The sequence below is a fragment of the Pelophylax lessonae genome (assembly GCF_965119305.1).
Source record: "Pelophylax lessonae genome assembly, chromosome: 2".
Taxonomy (NCBI): domain Eukaryota; kingdom Metazoa; phylum Chordata; class Amphibia; order Anura; family Ranidae; genus Pelophylax; species Pelophylax lessonae.
Genome location: NC_138769.1, coordinates 411,354,164 through 411,373,823, shown reverse-complemented (window position 1 = coordinate 411,373,823; position 19,660 = coordinate 411,354,164). Strand labels below are relative to the sequence as shown.

Below are 19,660 nucleotides of genomic sequence, written 5' to 3'. Positions count from 1 at the left end.
AAGCATTATGGACCGGCTCTCCATGAATTTTAATTCAATACCCCTTCCATAAATCAATAAAAGTAAGGAAATATGGAGCAAAAGTAGGGCTATCATCAAAACCAATGATATTGTTTGCTCAATCTGAACTATAACATCTGATAGGTCACACTAGGTAACAGGATAATTTATACCGTTCTATTTGGTTTATTTTTTCTAAATCAAACTCACAGCTTTAACCACAGTGTTACCTAGTTATTGCTAGCAAGGTATGAATCTGCTATATTTGCTATATTGTATTAAAAATCACAGACAGTTTTTTTTTTTTTTTTCAAATTGCTTGAAAGAGCTATTTTTGTGGGCAATACCCACCAATCTGATTCTCCCTCTTTGAGCCCATTCACAACTCTACCTGAAGCTTATTTATAGCACAATTTCATGTGTATTATCGCAACACTTGGTAACTCATTGTATGAAAGTTGCCATTCATTTTGAATGGCACAACAATGCACAAATAAACAGTAGAAAAAAAAAAATCACATTTGTGCTATTGCCCACCTCAACACAAAGATGTAATTGCTCTGTGCATTGTGGTGTGCTGTGTTGCCAAAAACAGTGCAGATAATTTTCTTTAGTTTGTCAAGACTCATTAACTAGCTATTTTAAAAGAATTAATTTGTGTCAATGCACGCAGAGATATAAATAGTTTCTGAATGTATATGATTGCTTTTATTATAACAGATATTCCTTTGGACATTTTGAAACATAAGGCCCTTTGAGTTGGTTATTGTTGTCATATAATTGTATTTTTGATTTTCTTTGTTTTATTTTTCAAGGCTAATTATTAAGATCCAAAAAGCTGATTATAATGTGCCACACCCCTGATGTAATAGAACCTTAGAGAGAAGTGTTTTTCTGTGTATATTGACATGTATATAGACATATATCCACCTGGAGATGTAAAAGCCTGATATTTATACTGGTTATGTTGTATACAGTATCTCACAAAAGTGAGTACACCCCTTACATTTTTGTAAATATGTTATGATATCTTTTCATGTGACAACACTGAAGAAATTACGCTTTTCTACAATGTAAAGTAGTGAGTGTACAGATTGTATAACAGTGTAAATTTACTGTCCCCTCAAAATAACTCAACACACAGCCATTAATGTCTAAACCGCTGGCAACAAAAGTGAGTACACTCCTAAGTCAAAATGTCCAAATTGGGCCCATAGTGTCAATATTTTGTGTGGCCACCATTATTTTCAAGTACTTCCTTAACCCTCTTGGGCATGGAGTTCACCAGAGCTTCACAGGTTGCCACTAGAGTCCTCTTCCACCCCTCCATAATGACATCACGGAGCTGGTGGATGTTAGAGATCTTGCGCTCCTCCACCTTCCATTTGAGGATGCCCCACAGATGCTCAATAGGGTTTAGGTCTGGAGACATGGTTGGTTAGTCCATCACCTTTACCCTCATCTTCTTTAGCAAGGCAGTGGTCGTCTTGGAGGTGTGTTTGGGGTCGTTTTCATGTTGGAATATTGCCCTGCGGCCCAGTCTCCGAGGAGAGGGGCTCATGCTCTGCTTCAGTAGGTCACAGTACATGTTGGCATTCATGGTTCCCTCAATGAACTGTAGCTTCCCAGTGCCGGCAGCACTTATGCAGCCCCAGACCATGACACTCCAACCACAATGCTTGACTGTAGGCAAGACACACTTGTCTTTGTACTCCTCACCTGGTTGCCGCCACACACGCTTTACACCATCTGAACCAAATAAGTTTATTTTGGTTTCATCAGACCACAGGACATGGTTCCAGTAATCCATTTCCTTAGTCTGCTTCTCTTCATCAAACTGTTTGCGGGCTTTCTTGTGCATCATCTTTAGAGGGCTTCCATCTGGGACGACAGCCATGCAGACCAGTTTGATGCAGTGTGCGGCGTATGGTCTGAGCACTGACGGCTGACCCCCCACCCCTTCAACCTCTGCAGCAATGCTGGAAGCACTCATACGTCTATTTCCCAAAGACGACCTCTGGATATGATGCTGAGCATGTGCACTCAACTTCTTTATTCGACCATGGTGAGGCCTGTTCTGAGTGGAACCTGTCCTCTTAAACTGCTGTATGGTCTTGGCCACCGTGCTGCAGCTCAGTTTCGGGGTCTTGGCAATCTTCTTATAGCCTAGGCCATCTTTATGTAAAGCAACAATTCTTTTTTTTAGATCCTCAGAGAGCTCTGTGTCATGAGGTGCTATGTTGAACTTCCAGTGACCAGTATGAGAGAGTGAGAGCGATAACACCAAATTTAACACACCTGCTCCCCATTCACGCCTGCGACCTTGTAACACTAATGAGCCACATGAAACCGGGGAGGGAAAATGGCTAATTGGGCCCAATTTGGACAATTTCATTTAGGGGTGTACTCACTTTGTTGCCAGTGGTTTAGACAATATTGGCTGTATGTGGAGTTATTTTGAAGGGACAGCAAATATACACTGTTATACAAGCTGTACACTCACTAGTTTACATTGTAGCAAAGTGTAATTTCTTCAGTGTTATCACATGGGAAGATATAAAATATTTACAAAAATTTGAGGGGAGTACTCACTTTTGTTAGATACTGTATTTAATAGATATGTGTGACACTGATTTCCACTTAAGTTCAGCTAAAAAATATAAACTAATATGGATGCCTCCCAATGTGTATTGTCACTTCCGGCAAAGCACTTCCTGGTTATACAGTGGAACGCACGCTAGATAGCAGCGTCCACCATCTCTGTTATCGATTGTGATTGCGTTACCGTTTACACATGTTTGAGGATCATACCCATTTCCATCTGAGGACATATGAGCACACCGAGTGACAGTCCATGAAAGGAGGCTCTGTGCAGCATATATTTCAAGCTCTAATAATCTGGCATTGCGGTAAGTGGGGAACCAAGAGGGGTCACCATCACCTTGGAGCACCTTTAATTAATATATTTCTGCACTGGAGCACTTTATTTGGATTTCACTTATTTTAAAAGGACTATTTATTTATTCATCATATATATATATATCACTAAATTGAAAGGTTGATGTTATATGCTAGCGCTGCTTAAATTTGGTTTTATATTTTTACCTAAGGTTTATTTAGAGCTGCAGCAGCTGCATTTCACATATGCACTTATTTTCTTTTATATACATATTTATGTATTTATTCCTCTAACGAGTGTATATATATATATATTCATTTATCATTTCATATTTTGTTTTTGTTTTTTTACACTGATTTAACACACCTACTAGCGCGGGAAATAATATATATATTTCTTGTATCTAAAAGATAAATTATTATTTGTAAATTACATTTCTACTTACTAGGCTAATTTGTGAACTGTAAAGAATCAAATTTTGTGTCATGCATGTATCTGGTTGTTTGCAGTGGTAACTGTCTACTAAAATTGTCAAACATATCCAGAAATGATAAAAAAAGTAACAAATATATCCTACATTAGCATTTTGTGAAGAGTGAATAGCCTCCATTGACTGTAGTTTATTTTCTAGAACAAGTATTTTCTCCTGTAGTCGTTGAATCTCTTGCTTGTTTCTTGTGTCTGCTTTCTGAAGCATGTCATAGTCCTGCATTTTCTTTTCGGCAGCAGAGATCTGCTCTTTAAGGTAGGCTATGGCTTGTGTCTGACTACTGTACTCAGCATGAAGCTTCTCTAGCTCACATACTCGCTGTTCTGCCGCCCGGTATTTGTCTTTAATGTCCTGGAGCTCTTTGAGGTGCTGGTTGGTTTTTGATTCCAATTGTGAGCTCCAGTTGTTATTTACCTCCTCTATTTCATCTTTAATGTCTTGGAGTTTGGTTTTTAGGCTTTCCCTTTCCTTGACATGGACTGCCATTTCAATCTCATTTTTAGCCTTCAGGTTTTCAAGTTCCAGTTGATGCTCCATTTTAATGCTTTCAAGGCTGGCTTTAAGCTCCACTATTTCTTTGTGTTGTGAGTCTGGGCTGGTAACCAGAGAACCTTTTAGGTCCTCCAATGATTTCTGATGATCGGAAACTAAGCTGTCCAGTTTAGATTTCCAATTGTCCATCATGCCTATGTTTTCCTTTGTGGCCTGTTCCAGTTTTTTTTTCAACTCTCCAATTTCCTGGACATATTTCTCATTTGAGGCTTTCGATTTCTCAATCTCTTGTTGATATCTTTTCATATTCTTTTCATACTTGTCTCTCTGTTGGCTACTCTCTTTATGGTGCTCTTTACTGGCAGACAGGAGCTGATCCCGTAGCCGCAAAGCCTCAGTTTGCAGTCCAAGATTATGTTCAGGTGCCTCTGACTGACCAGAGTTTATTAAACAATTTTGGAGGTCTTCAATCTCATTGCGACGAAGGTTCAGTTCTTCTTCCAGCTGCTGAATTCTGGTTTGCTCTGCTACTGTTGTTAGCTGTATAAAGGATAAAAAGCACATATAAATGTTACTTTATCAGTGCAACAAGTAATATGACAGTTAAACAATGATAGTGTTGTTATCTATTTTAGTGAATTATTTTACACCAAGGCATCATGCTTTAGTCATATGCGACATTGACATTATATTTTAATCTGTATTTCTCTATTACTTAGTACAGACTAACTTTCCACAATAAAACTTTCAAGAAATCTTCTTTTATGCCCTGGTATAAAAAAACAAATTGGGAATGACATATGGTTGTGTGTTAGATGCTCTCTGTTAGTGAGTATCAGTAAATTGTCAACAACCAACTGGTATTGCTCTTATGTAATGTTTGATCATATTTTGGACAAGACATAATTCCAAGTGTTATTTTGCCATATAAGTAAGCTCCTTTTCATCTTTACAGAGTTTGATGCTTAGATTTATAATCCATGATATTTATAAAAGAACAGTACACCAAACCCTCACATATTGTTTTGGTTAGATGTCACCAAGCTGAATAGACCAACAGCTTTTTATTCGTCTTGGGGAACCTAGTGGAAAGGTTGCTGCACCTGACTTCTGAGCTACACCCTGCTGCCAGAATGAGGTGATCTCATACTCTCAGTTTTATAGAAAGTGCCTGGAGGTGCAATATTAAGTCCATCAGTGTCTATAATCAAAATGCCATTTTCAAGTGGACTGACCCTTAAAGTTTCCATTTTCCTATTCTAAAGTATTCCATGCTCCATGTCACTCAATTCATGTCCATCCAATACATCAATTTATTCATGTAATGTACACAAGTACAATTTACTCTTTAAGACTTTGACATTAAGGTTAAAGAAATCTAGTTTGATTCAGAAGTAATTTTAAGTAAGTTGTGTTTTAGAACAGTATATCTGCTAAAACATCAAGAGAATGCCACTTTGTGACCACAAAACTACATTTATAATGATACAATAACTAACTAACCCATCAGGGGTTTTAGCATTTACTTTAACTATAAACTCTGAGATATTGACATTCAAAAATTGATTATAGATAGATAATTATTCTTGCCACTGCTTTTAAAGCTTTTCACAAAATGTGAGCACATGACATTAGTTAAACTGACTGTAATTTTCCTGTGAGTATTTGGACCAAGAGGAAATGGCTTGTTTTTGCAGTTAAAGTTAAAATGGGGTAAAATAGAGACTGTATTTACCCTGAACATAACAACCTCCTTCTAAAGCCCATTCTGACACTTCGCTCCTACATGTAAAAAATCTACTTTTTTTTGCTCGAAAATTACTTAGTACCCCCAAACATTATATATATTTTTTAGCAGAGACCCTATAGAATAAAATGGTGTGTTTTGTAATTTTTTATGTCACATGTTATTTGTGCAGCGGTTCTTAAAACGCAATTTCTTTTTTTAAAAATAAAACACATTCATGAATAAAAAAAACAAAACAGTAAAGTTAGCTAAATTTTGGTATAATGTGAAAGATGATGTTAAGTTGAGTAAATAAATACCTAACATGTCACGCTTTAAAATTGCATCTGCCCGTGGAATGGTGGCAAAATACGGTGCTTAAAATTCTCCATAGGTGACGCTTTAAACGCCTTTACAGGTTACCAGTTTAGAGTGGCACAGGAGTTCTGGTTCTAGAGTTATTGCTCTCGCTCTGACGTTCGCGACAATACCTCACATGTGTGGTGCAATTACCGTTCACATATGGGTGCGGGAGTAACGCATGTGTTCACATTTGCGCATAAGCCCGGGGGGACGGCGGCGCTTTAAATTTATTTATTTTTTTTATTTAATAATTTATAAAAAAAATGGGATTTTTTGACTTACAGTAATGTTCACTGATGGACACAGCTCCTGATATTCATATCCATTGGACTATACTGCCCCCTATAGGAGTAGGACACTAGGCAGAAAAAAAGGCAGTACCGGGGATATACTCCCTCTCTCAGCTATACGTACTCAGTTTATTACAAGTAGTTTCAGAAGAATACAACTCCACAGAGGGGTGGGTGCTGTGTCTGTCAATGAACATCAGAGAAATGGATTTTACGTCAAAAAATCCCATTTTCTCTTTCGTTCATTGTTGGACACAGCTCTTTATATTCTTAACCATTGTGACGTCTCAAAGCAGTGTTAAACATGAGGGGGGGGGGAATAGCAAAAAATTCCCAAGGCTAAACAGTAGCCAACCAGGAAACAGGAGCCCAACCAAAACAACTGGAGCCCACCTGAAAAAAACAAAACACCCTCAAAGAGGATCAGGTCCTCTCAACAGCAGTCTGCAAAACCTTGTGGCCAAAAGAAGCATCTGCAGATGCCAATACATCGCCTTTATAAAACTTTGTGAAAGTGTGCACCGACAAGCCTTGCAAACCTGCGTCACTAGCGCCTGATGACAGAAGGCCAAGGAGGCTCTAAGCGCCCTAGTAGACTGCGCCTTAACAGGGAAAGGAGGAACATGACCCTTGATAGAATAGGCCTGAATCAGTGTCTGTCTGATCCATATGGAAATGGTCGCAGAAAGCGGACAACCCTTTATGAGGCCCATCAGCGAGCACAAATAATGAGTCTGACTTCCTGAAAGACTCCATAGCTGCCAAGCTGCCAGGTACACCCTAATTGCCCGGATCACATCCAAGGCATCCAAGGCCATTTCCTTCAGATGATTAAGCCTGGGACACAGGGAAGGCAAAACAATGTCTTCATTCAAATTAAAATCAGAGACAACCTTTGGAAGGAACCATGGACAGGGGCTAGGGACCACTTTATCTCTGTGAATCACCAGGTAAGGTGAACGACAGGATGATGCCGCCAGTTCTGACACCTTGCATGCAGAGGTGATAGCCACCAAAAAGGCGACCTTCTGGGACACCGTAAGCAGGGGAATCTCCCGAAGATCCTCAAAGGGAGACTTCTGGAGGGCTGAAAGCACCAAATTGAGGTCCCAAGGCAGCAACGGAGACAGCACTGGAGGAACCAAATGTCGGACACCCTGAAGGAAAATACACACCAGGGAGTGTGTGGCCAAAGGTCATTGAAAGAAGACTGCCAAAGCTGACACCTGGCCCTTGATGATACTCAAGGCCAATTTCTGTTCAACCCCCTCCCATTGAAGGGAGGTTAGGATCCGAGCCACGAGAAGGAGCGAGGATGAAACACAAGAGACTCACACTACGCAATGTACGTCTTCCATGTACGATGGTAGATCTTCCTAGTTTTTAACAGTGCAGGAATCACCGAATCGGATAACCTCTATCCTTCAGCTCCTAGCGTTCAACAGCCAAGCAGTAAAAGCCAGTGACTGTAAAACAGGGAGGAGATCGGTCCTTGGGACAGCAGATCCTCCCTGAGAGGAAGCTTCCAAAGAACATTGGCGACCAGCCGCACCAGATCGGCATACCAATCCCTGTGAGGCCAGTCCAGAGCCACTAAGATGACCTGAATCCCTTCTGCCTCAATCCTGCATAGAAGTCTTGGCAGAAGCTTAAGAGGAGACAAGGCGTAAATCAAACGATACTGACCCCACAGGGCCACCAGTGTGTCTGTGGCATCCGCCAGAGGATCCCGTGACAGAGCCACATACCTCTGCACCTTTCTGTTGGACCGAGATGCCAACAGATCCACCTCGGGGATACCCCCAAAGGAGACAGAACTGATGAATCACCCCCTTGGTGATTGACATAAGCCACGGCCGTGGCATTGCCTGATTGAATGCGCACTGGACATCCCTGAAGATGATCCGTCCAATGGTCCAGGCACAGTGTGATCGCTAGGAGTTCCAAGATATTAATTGGTAGTCTGGACTCTTCCAGTGTCCAGATCCCCTGAGGAGAATGCTTGCTGAGAATGCCTCCCCAGCCGTACAGGCTGGCATCCGTGGTGACCACTGTCCAATACAAGGGGAGGAAGGATTTGCCCAGCCAAAGCACCAGAGAACGAAGCCACCATATCAGGGACTCCTTCCTCCCCGACTCAGCTGGATCTTATTGTCGGAGTCTTGTCCCATTTAATCAGAATCTCCCTTGTAGGGACCTCGAACTGTGCAAACTAAACCACCTCAAAGGTAGACACCACCAGGTCCAGCACCCGCATGCAAGTCTGGGATGACCATCTACTGGACAGCAGGAGACTAATTGCAGCCTGCAATTTCTGGAGTTTGTCCAGAGGAAGGAGCACTCTGGCTAAGGCCGAACTCCTGCAGAGTTGGTATTGTGATCTCCAGTTTTTCCACCAGAGCAGAAGGAAATCGTCCAAGTAGCCCAGCACTGTGATTCCCCATTGGCATAACAAAGCTAGCACCGGGGCTAACACTTTTGTGAAGACCCGAGGAGCAGAGGCGAGACCAAAGGGTAACGTCACAAACTGATAATGCTCCTCTCCCACAGAAAAGCGGAGAAAAAGCGCTGGTGAATGGCACATATTGGAATGTGAAGGTAGGCATCCCTGATGTCGATAGAAGTTAGGAAATCTCCCTGATGCAGGGATGCCATCACCATGCGAATGGATTCCATTCTGAACATCTGCACCCGCACAGCGCCTTGAGGTCCAGGATTGGACGCACTTTGCCTTCCTTCCTGGGAACTGTAAACATGTTTGAGTAAAAACCCGAAAATGTTCTGAAGTCGGAACTGGGACAATCATCCCTTGAAGCAACAGGTCCTGTACCACCCCAAACAAACCCTGTAAGTGGTCCGGGGACAGGAGCAAGTTGGAAGGAAAGAAACTTGCTGGGGGACAAGAGCGAATCTCGATCTTGTAGCTGGACCAAATGACTTTGTGGACCTACTTGTCTTGTAGCAGGGAAGTCCATGGGTTCGGAAACCAGCAAACACATTCCCCACCCCCGTTTTGGGTGAGGACACACCTTCATGCTGAAGGAGCCCTGTCCGCGGGTCTGGAGAAGCCAGCTCTCGGTTTGCCAGATTAGGTTCATTTGGATCCTCCAGAGGAGGCCCTGAAAGGCGTCAAGCCCTTGTCAGTGGACCCTGAGGAATGAAAAAAAATTCTTATGGGCTGAGAAGGAATGCCCATGTCTATGACGAGGTTCCTTGCCCTTAGTAGCCTGCGGAAGAAAGGTACTCTTACATAGTTACATAGTTAGTGAGGTTGAAAAAAGACATCAGTCCATCCAGTTCAACCTATGATGTGTGTGTGTGTTTGCTTTTAACCGTACATTGTATACCCCTGTATGTTGTGGTCTTTAAGGTGTCCATCTAATAGTTTTTTGAAACTATCAATGCTCCCTGCTGATACGACTGCTTGTGGAAGAGAGTTCCACATCCTTACCGCTCTTACAGTGAAGAACCCCTTACGCACTTTAAGGTTAAAACGCCTTTCCTCTAGTTTTAGTGAGTGGCCATGTGTCTTATTGTATCTCCTTTCTCTGAATAGTTTGTTCCTTAGGCTCGGGTCGCCAGTACAGTATTTGTACATTGATATCATATCCCCCCTCAATCGTCTCTTCTCCAGAGAGAATAGGTTCAGTGCTTGTAGTCTTTCCTCATAGCTGATGTCCTCCATTCCCCTAATTATTTTTGTTGCCCTTCTCTGGACTTTCTCCAGTTCCAGCACATCCTTTCTGAGGACCGGTGCCCAGAACTGGACAGCATACTCCAGATGTGGCCGGACCAGAGTCTTGTAGAGCGGGAGAATAATCTCTTTATTTCTGGAGTGAATCCCCTTTTTTATACAACCCAGTATTCTGTTGGCTTTGCTTGCGGCGGCTTGGCATTGCATGCCACTGCCAAGCCTGTTGTCTACCAGTATCCCCAGGTCCTTTTCCATCCTAGACTCACCCAGAGGTTCCCCCCCTAGTGAGTAGCTTGCTTTCTGGTTTCTGGCCCCCAAGTGCATTACTTTACATTTTTCAACATTAAACCTCATCTGCCATGTAGTTGCCCACCCCGTTATTTTGTTCAGGTCCGCTTGCAAGGTTTCCACATCCTGCATAGAAGATATTGGCATGCCTAATTTAGTATCATCCGCAAATACTGAGATTGTACTCGATATCCCCTCCTCCAGATCATTTATGAATAAATTAAACAGGATTGGTCCCAGGACAGAACCCTGGGGGACCCCACTTTCCACACCCGCCCAATCCGAGTACTCCCCATTAATCACCACCCTCTGTACTCTCCCCTGGAGCCAGTTCTCTATCCAGGTACTCACCTTATGGTCCATACCTACCTTCCTTAGTTTGTACAGTAAGCGTTTGTGGGGAACGGTGTCAAAGGCCTTTGCAAAGTCCAGATACACCACATCCACAGGCTTACCTTTATCTAGGTGGCAGCTCACTTCATCGTAGAAGGTTAATAGATTGGTTTGGCACGAACGATTTTTCATGAATCCATGCTGATTACTACTTATAATACCGTTTTCATTACTAAAGTCTTGTATGTGGTCCCTTAACATCCCCTCCAAAATCTTGCAGACTACTGATGTTAGGCTGACCGGCCTATAGTTCTTCTTCTCCCTCTGTGAGACCTTTTATGATGTTATCCAGGGTAGCTCCAAACAGACAATCTCCTTGAAAGGGAAGATCAGTCAAGGCCTTTTTAAAAGTCTGGTCTGCAGACCAGCATTTGAGCCAAAAGACACACCGAAGGACCATTGCCAAAACAGAAAGTTGCACCACTAGGGGAGCCGCATCCAAAGAGGCATCACAGATAAACTGCAGCCCCTGGACCAGCTGGTCTGCCAGCTCAGCAAAGGCAGGATGGAGCTGTTCTCCCTCCAGGTCAGGGCATAAAAGCTTAGCCCACTCGGTCAGAGTTTGCAACACCAGGGCAATGGTGAATACCAGCCCTGGTGTTGCAAGTCCCTGGACACCAAGGACTCAAGGACCGCCGCCAGTGCATCGATACATGGTTGGGACTGGGAGGGCCCTGCAGCCTCAGAGAGGGGAGCAGGTGGGAAGATGTGCTCCAAAGACTCCATGAGTCACCAGGGGAGCCCCACAAAATGCTGGCAGCACCACCCAGTCGCCAGGCACAGAGCAACAAGCGATCCTCAGCAGAGAGGAAGAGAACCCCACCAGACTCCCCACCCAGCAGAAACAGGCACCTGGAGCCACCAGGATAATCTGCACTGCACGTGCGGTGATCAGGAAGTAAAAGGATCCAGGAGTCAGCACCAGAGGATGAGGGGGGCTCCACTGTCATGGCCGCCACTCATTTCAATTGCAAACCATCGCAAAATGGCCGCCGGACTACACAAACATGGCCACCGTGCAAAGAACACAGGCTACAACAAAATGGCGGCCCCTCACAGCACCACAAGGCTGCACAGGGACCCAGGAGGGATCCCTAGGCCTCAGGGACAGATTCAGGCAGGACGGGGGGACCCTGGCTTAGCTTAAACACAGATCTCTCTTTGCCTGTCACAGAGCCCCCCCACCTCACTGTTAGCAAGCACAAGTAGGCATACACTTAACCCCTTGATAACCCCCCGTATAAACCCCTTCCCTGCCAGTGTCATTTAAACAGTAAAAATGCATATTATTTAGCCAGGATTACTGTATTAATGTCACTGGTCCCCAAAAAGTGTCAAAAATGTCAGTTAGGGGTCCGATCTGTCCACCGCAATGTCACAGTTCTGCTAAAAATCGCTGATCGCCGCCATTACTAATAAAAAATAAACAAATAAATAAAAAGTCCAAAAATCTATCACATAGTTTATAAACTCTATAGCTTTTGTGCAAACCCATTAAAATCAGCTTTTTGTTTTTTTTTCTTTTTACCAAAAATATGTATCAGGATAACAAATTGGCATAAACTGATAAAAAAAATTTGATTTTTTTAATTTTTTTTTATTGGGGATGTTTTATAGCAAAAAGTAAAAAATATGGTGTTTTTTTCAACATTTTTGGTCTTTTTTTGTTATTAGCGCAAAATCTAAAAACCACAGAGGTGATCAAATACCACCAAAAGAAAGCTCTATTTGTGGGGAAAAAAGGACATCAAATGTATTTTGGTACAACGTTGCAGGACCGCGCAATCGTTAGTTAAATTAACGCAGTGCCAAATTGCAAAAAATGGCCTGGTCATTAAGGGGGTAAAACCTTCCGAAGCTGAAGTGGTTAATACAAACTTTAAAGCTATCATAAGGAATGAACAACATTCCTTGTGATAGCATGAGCCTTGACAGGTCCTCTTTATGGAGATTTGGGGTCTATTAGACCCCAGATCTCTCTTCTGGCCCCCATGCAGCCGACTGGACCGAGATCGGTCTGATCGGCTGCTTCTCTGGCCGCTGGTGGCCAGGTAAACAAAGGGGCAGAACCTGAAGTGATGAATACTTGTTGCTCCTGGTTTCCAGGGTTACAGAGAGAGGGGAACGAGGTCAGTTCCTCTCTCTCATTCCCAGGCAGCCATCGCCGCCGGCCTCATCGATCCCGGCCTCCGCGATGGGACCAGAGAGCCCGGGAGAGACAGCGGCGGGATGGGGGTGGGACCCCCTTCCTCCATATTCAGAAGGGATCAATGGCTAATTAGCCACTCAGATCACTTCTGCCTGAAAGGGGATCGCTGGCTGAAAATAATGGTACCAGGATGATGTCTGTAGGTGCAGGCATCATCCTGGTATAATCACTGAAACCCAAGGACGTACGGGTACGTCCATGGGTGAGAAGTGGTTAATGGATCACTATATAGAATTTAGTTGTTTCCGGCTTTTCAGGTGACTTTTGTGCTTTCACAACTGAGAGTATGTCATCTATAAAATGCCTAATGCCCTAAATAAAAACCTAAAGCCTATATGTATGGTCCTGTATTGGTCCTGTTGTAAAGTCTGGACAGGGATCCCAAGTCAGGCTGCTATAAACACGTGGCGCGTATCATTTAAAATATCCTAGTAGGTTTAGATTTTTCTTATAATTTATTTATTTAATTTTTTTTGGAATACGTTGCTGATGTTAGCAGTTCAAACAGCTTCTAAATGCTATTTTAGAAAAACTTAAAATGTGGCACAATCAATTTTCAGCTTCTTCCCAACAAATAAAACTCTTAAACTTTAAATGCTAAAAACCTGGGAAAAATTTTCCAAAACCATTACATTTTTAATTTGGATGATCATTTTTAAAACTGAATGGCCAGCTTTAGTGTTCCAGACTTTTAAAAGATTTGGCTATATATATATATATATATATATATATATATATATATTATTATTATTATATTTTTATATATATTGTTCTAATGTATACATTTAGCCTGTACAACGAACAAAAGAAAGGATAATGTGATGGCCATATGGAGAACCACAAAATTATTGGAGATATTAATTAATAATAATGAATTAATAATAAAAATAATTTTCTGCAGTGAGGGTAATTTTTTTCTGTTCATGTGAGGAAGTTATGGATAAACAAGAAGATCTATAGCACTTTAATGTGCCATATAAGCGCCTCTTGCATCTTACCTTTAACACATATTAACCTTGTGTTTATTTAAACCTAGCCACATATAAGCTTACTGTACATGCTTTTCATATAATTGTATTATTTAAATCATTGTACAGCAAAGTCACTAAGTTTAGTTGACTTACAGAATGTAATGCTGATCTGTATTGGGTTACATGAAAACCTTTCAAAATGTAGCGTTGGTGAGGTAGCTGAATCGTTTTTTGTGAATGTTTATAACTTTTACTTGTGAGTCACTATAAGTAAGTAAATGAGACAATGATGTTTTCTATAAAAATGCTCATGTGTTTAACTGAAAGCCAATGATTCCATGTGCTGAGTAGCATACTTAAAGCAGTAGCACTGTATACCATTATCTCTTTATATTATCCTCAGATTACAGCTGTCTGTTACGTATATCATAACAAATTCTCAATGTATTTTTTTTTTGCCTGAGAAAACTTGCATTAGAATTATTTAACAGGCTCTGTTTTTTGTGTAAAGAGAAATTCTTTATAAAATCCACACAGGTTTGGCTTTTGCATTTAAAGTTCTACTGCTTTAAGTCTGGAAAAAAAAAACAGTTGGCAAATAATAATTTATTTGGGTGTGCACAGAAAAGTGGATGCAAAAATAAAAACTGTTAAAGCCATAATGGGCAGAAATGACTAAAAGCACAAAGATCAGGGCCGGGGGTGTAAATGAAGCTGGCAAGCACACTGCAATTTAGGTAGGGGTCACTGATTTCATTTTACTATACCCTCTGGTCCTCAAATTCTTTGAGAAGCTTTGCAGTTTTTGCCTTCTCAAACAGCAGGTTCTGCTCGAGCTCCCGAATTCGGGCATGCTCCAACTGCGTCTGTGTCTGCACCCAGGGGATAGGAAAAAGAGAGACAGCAGGAGAAAAAGGTTGCAATATTATCCAACATCTATATCAGAAAAAAATATTGTCTTCAGGCTGGAATGGTTGCTGAAAGAGAAATGTGTACATAGGGGGACATGTTTGCTCCAGTTTTGTGACTGGTTGCCCCGAATGCCATAAAACTTACACAATACAGTTGAGACAGCCAATAGCAAAACAGTAAGAAGAAGAAGGCTCCAATAAACCACACCAGGTCAAAAGACCATTTATACATGTTTGGAAATAAAAGACAACTGAATCTGGGTGAACAAACAATGTAATTGTATATGCTGTTATTTGGATCAGATAAACCAGAGCAGCTAAGTACTATAATGTAAAAATAATGTCTTGCATTCTTGCACCCTTATTTCCCAACCTTAAAACACATGTATGCATTGTCATCCTGTACTAGGTCAGGCAGGATTACCACCAACTTAAAATATGCTGACCCTGACGTACTGTATCTACAGTGCATCCGGAAAGTATTCACAGCGATTCACTTTTTTGATTGGACATGATTTAGAAAGGCACAAAACTGTTTATATAATGTCCCACAGTTAACAGTGCATGTCAGAGCACAAACCAAGCCATGAAGTCCAAGGAACTGTCTGTAGATCTCCAACACAGAATTGTATCGAGGTACAGATCTGGGGAAGGGTACAGAAAACTTTCTGCAGCATTAAAGGTCCCAATGAGCACAGTGGCCTCCATCATCCGTAAATGGAAGAAGTTTGGAACCACCAGGGCTCTTCCTAGAGTGGGCCGCCTGGCTAAACTGAGCGGTCGGGATAGAAGGGCCTTAGTCATGGAGGTGACCAAGAACCCGATGGTCACTCTGATAGAGCTCCAGTATTTCTCTGTGGAGAGTGGAGAATTTTCCAGAAGAACATCCATCTCTGCAGCACTCCACCAATCAGGCCTGTATGGTAGAGTGGCCAGACGGAAGCCATTCCTCAGTAAAAGGCACATGACAGTTCGCCTGGAATTTGCCAAAAGGCACCTGAAGGACTCTCAGACCTTGAGAAACAAAGTTCTCTGGCCTGATGGAACAAAGATTGAACTCTTTGACCTTAATGGCATGCGTCATGTCTGGAGGAAACCAGGCACTGTTCATCGTCTGGCCAATGCCATCACTACAGAAACATGGTGATGGCAGCATCATGCTGTGGGGAGGTTTTTTAGCGGCAGGAACTGGTAGACTAATCAGGATCGAGGGAAAGATGAATGCAGCAATGTTCAGAGACATCCTTAATGAAAACCTGCTCCAACGCGCTCTGGACCTCAGACTGAGGTGAAGGTTCATCTTCCAACAGGACAACGCCCCTAAGCAGACAGCCAAGATAGCAAAGGAGTGGCTACGGGACAACTCTGTGAATGTCCTTGAGTGGCCCAGCCAGAGCCCAGACTTGATCCCGATTGAACATCTCTGGAGAGATCTGAAAATGGCTGTGCACTGACGCTCCCCATGCAACCTAATGGAGCTTGAGAGGGCCTGCAAAGAAGAATGAGAGAAACTGCCCAGAAATAGGTGTGCCAAGCTTGTAGCATCATACTCAAAAAGACTTAAGGCTGTAATTGGTGCCAAAGGTACTTCAACAAAGTACTGAGCAAAGGCTGTGAATACTTAAGTACATGTGATTTGTTTTGTTTTTTAATTTTAACAAATTTGAAAAGGTTTCAAACAAACTTATTTCAAGTTGTCATTATGAGGTATTGTTTGTGAGGAAAATAATACATTTAATCCATTTTGGAATAAGGCTGTAACCTAACAAAATGTGGAAAAAGTGAAGCGCTGTGAATACTTTCCGGATGCACTGTATATCTTTCTCTTTTTCAGAATTGAGTCATGCTGCCAAAGCACAAGAATAGCAAACTCTGAGTGCCTTATAATCATTGATTAGCATCAGTATACAGCCCTACTAGCAGAAGCTGCAGTAGCATTTTTTATAACAATAAAGATAAAACTTTTTTTAGATTTAGACTATTTGTCAAATGTTGTCATATTTTTAAAAAATATTTTCTAAATTAATACAGCAAAAAAAAGTGTGAATACATTATCTATCTTCTTATTTGGATATATGATCACAGAGCCCGGAAGCTTTCCCCACAAAGGCACTTGAATGTCATTCCACAATGTGTTTCTATTTGAGTGAATGTCAATGGAAGGGGCCATCTGGGAGGATGAACTGCAAAAGAATGGGGACATTGTGACAGAGAGCCAGTGTGCCTGTGAGCCTTGGCTTAGACACAATATTTATAAGTTCTAGTAACGCTCTGATAAGAAAGCTTCTAGAGAAAAATACTGATAACAGTCCCCCGTGCAATCTTTTTCTTTAATAAAAAAAGTCTGCACAGGAAACAGTCACAGAGTTAAAATGGTATTGTCTTCAAGTTCAGTCAAAAATAATTGTGTGTTTTAATATGAAGCACAAATTAAGTTTACATAGCACAGTACTTGTCCATACAGTGCAATATTTTCCTTGAGTCAGGAGTATTAATGTAAAGCTTAAAGCGGAGTTCTACCAAAAAGTATAACTTCCGCTTTAAGCACTCCTCATCCCCTAACATGCCACATTTGGCATGTAATTTTGTTTTGGGGGAGAGCGGGTACCTAGTTTTGACAGGTCCCAGAACATTGCCCGGCCACTGAGGAAGCACAGCGTGACTCGCGCATGCACAGTGTGCATCTGGCTGTCAAGCTGCAAGCTGTTACAGCCGGGTGCCCACACTTGTGATGCCAGCGCCGGGTAGAGGCGAGAGAGAGGAGCGAGGCCTCAGGCTACACTTTTTGCAGATGCTGACTTTTAATAAACGTAAAAATGACTGGAACTCCACTTTAAAATAGTACTACAGCCTTCCTCTAAAAATTATTAGTGCATATGCACTTACTGTTTTCTCTTAAACTGGATATGCACTGATCAAAAGGCCAAGTTGGAAAATTCTTCTTGATAAGCGGCTGATTAGTTCATTCTGACAGCCACAGGAGCTGCTGTCATTATACAATGTCCCAGCGGGGGGGGATTCCTCCATCCACATAAACAAGGTGGATTCTGTTGTTTTTTTTCATTCAGCTGCCTGCCATGTATAGCCAGCTTTAGTCCCCCTGCAAAGTCCCACAAATGCCTGTTGGGCCTGTCAGTGAAGTGCACCTATTGCCACTTCCTGTGATGATGTGGCAACAATTCTGCACTGCTCCTGAATTCAGAGCAGAGTTGTCACTCTCGTGTAGTCTGAGCCTGCTTGCAGTGCATGGGATGAAAAGATGTTGCAGGGGACGTGGCTATCCAGATTGTCAACGCTGATTAACAAGCTTGTTTTGTTATCATCACCTGGCTACTGCTTTCTGGATTGACAGCACTGCCCGTGCCTGGTAGGGGGAGAATGAGGGACACGCAAGATGGGCATTTGGCTTAGTCAGGAAAGGACGTTTTCTTTTTACTTTATAAGGCTTGTGTATCTCACATTAACTGGATTTGGGAACAATTTATTTAGTTGTATTTTAAAAGTGGTCTTACGCGACTCAGTTGTCACAAGTGATGCAATGAACTGGAGCATTGCTTTTGATACCGAACTTTGTATGGGTAATCCAGACAAAAATAAAAAGTGCCAGAAGTATTTATTATTATGACACATAAAGATCATGCTTTAAAACCAGACATCAATCATTCCCTGCTCTATAGGGAATATGATCGAACATTGTACTGTCTTTGCCATGTCAGCAGGGGGAAAAACAGGTCCCGGGGATCTGGTGGTGCAAGGACAGATTTCTCACAACTTGTTGCTTCCAGTAAAACATGTGACCCTTCATGGCTATCCTAGTCCTTGTTGTCAGCATTCTTTTAATGTAAAGTTTATTAAATCTAGTGGCACAAGTAAGCAAGACGTTTATTGTTTATACTGGAATAGATTATCTGCTGGAATCTATTCAAAGAGAATACCTGTGACATGCAACAATACCTGACCTTGTAAATAATGTGGACAGGCTTTATGTCCGGGAAAAAGACTGTATTACCCAAAGCAACCAAATTATTATTTTTCCATAAATTATATAATGTATTTGCTACTGGCATTGCAGATGCTTTTCCTCAAAGACTTTTGTTCCTGCTTTCTACTGAGAACCAAGATACCCTTGGCATGCCCATTAGATTACCTGTTACAACTGCCCATACCAGGGAATTACACCTTCACCATCACTAGTAACTTTTTCTTTAATATGTCTGCTGGAACTTGGTCACACTTTCCTAACACAGCACTCTGGAAAGTAGTGGTGTTCCTCAGAGCAACTAGTCAAGTGCTTTAATTGGTGATGTTCAGTACAGAAAGTAAAATCAGGTCTACGGGTTGCGTGGAAAATTATGGTAATAATTGCGTGGAAAATTTGGTACACAACTACTGTCATACCAGATTTTCCAAATGAAATAGGTAGCTAAATGAAGGAATAGATACCTCAAGATCTCCCTTTGTAATGGACTCCTCTTCCACTCTGAACTGGAGGTCTTCTACTTTCCTATAACGGGATAACAGATTTATTATTATAGAGACTGATAGACCATTAATTCATGGACTATTACCTTAAGAACTTGAAGCAACCATACAAAAACCTGTTTGATTCAATAACTTAAACTCCTCTAAACTACCCAAATAATTTTTCAAGTCATCCACTGTAATGACCTAAAATCTATGTTTATACTGAGCAGCTGCATGCTAGGTTAAAGTTAAAGTAAGGTTAGTTAGTTAGTTAGTGTGAGTGTGAGTAGTTAGTGTGAGCGTCTGCTTGGTTTTAATGTGTGATGAGAGAGGCTTACATATGTCTACAAAAGGAAAAAGTGTAATTGATATAGTCAAAGAGCATACATGAGAGTGCTAAGTCTCCAAGAGTACTGTTTTGAAAAGTGCTGTTACATTTCTCAAGCTTGCTGCTATATAGCATTGCATGG

At 41.7% G+C, this 19,660-nt stretch overlaps 1 protein-coding gene across 3 annotated transcripts in view; it reads right to left on the bottom strand.

Annotated features, from left to right (window-relative positions):
• The window catches only part of CLIP2 (CAP-Gly domain containing linker protein 2), a 196,309-nt gene that overhangs the window by 27,026 nt on the left and 149,623 nt on the right, over positions 1–19,660 (bottom strand). For 2 of the 3 annotated variants that reach the window (XM_082245205.1, XM_082245203.1), the window contains exons 8-10: positions 19,170–19,230; positions 14,583–14,687; positions 3,477–4,421 (exon numbers count right to left, since the gene is read on the bottom strand). In XM_082245205.1, coding sequence (XP_082101331.1) covers positions 3,477–4,421; positions 14,583–14,687; positions 19,170–19,230 — 1,111 coding nt within the window. The remainder of the gene's footprint in view (positions 1–3,476; positions 4,422–14,582; positions 14,688–19,169; positions 19,231–19,660) is intronic. The other variant, XM_082245204.1, reaches the window with a different exon arrangement.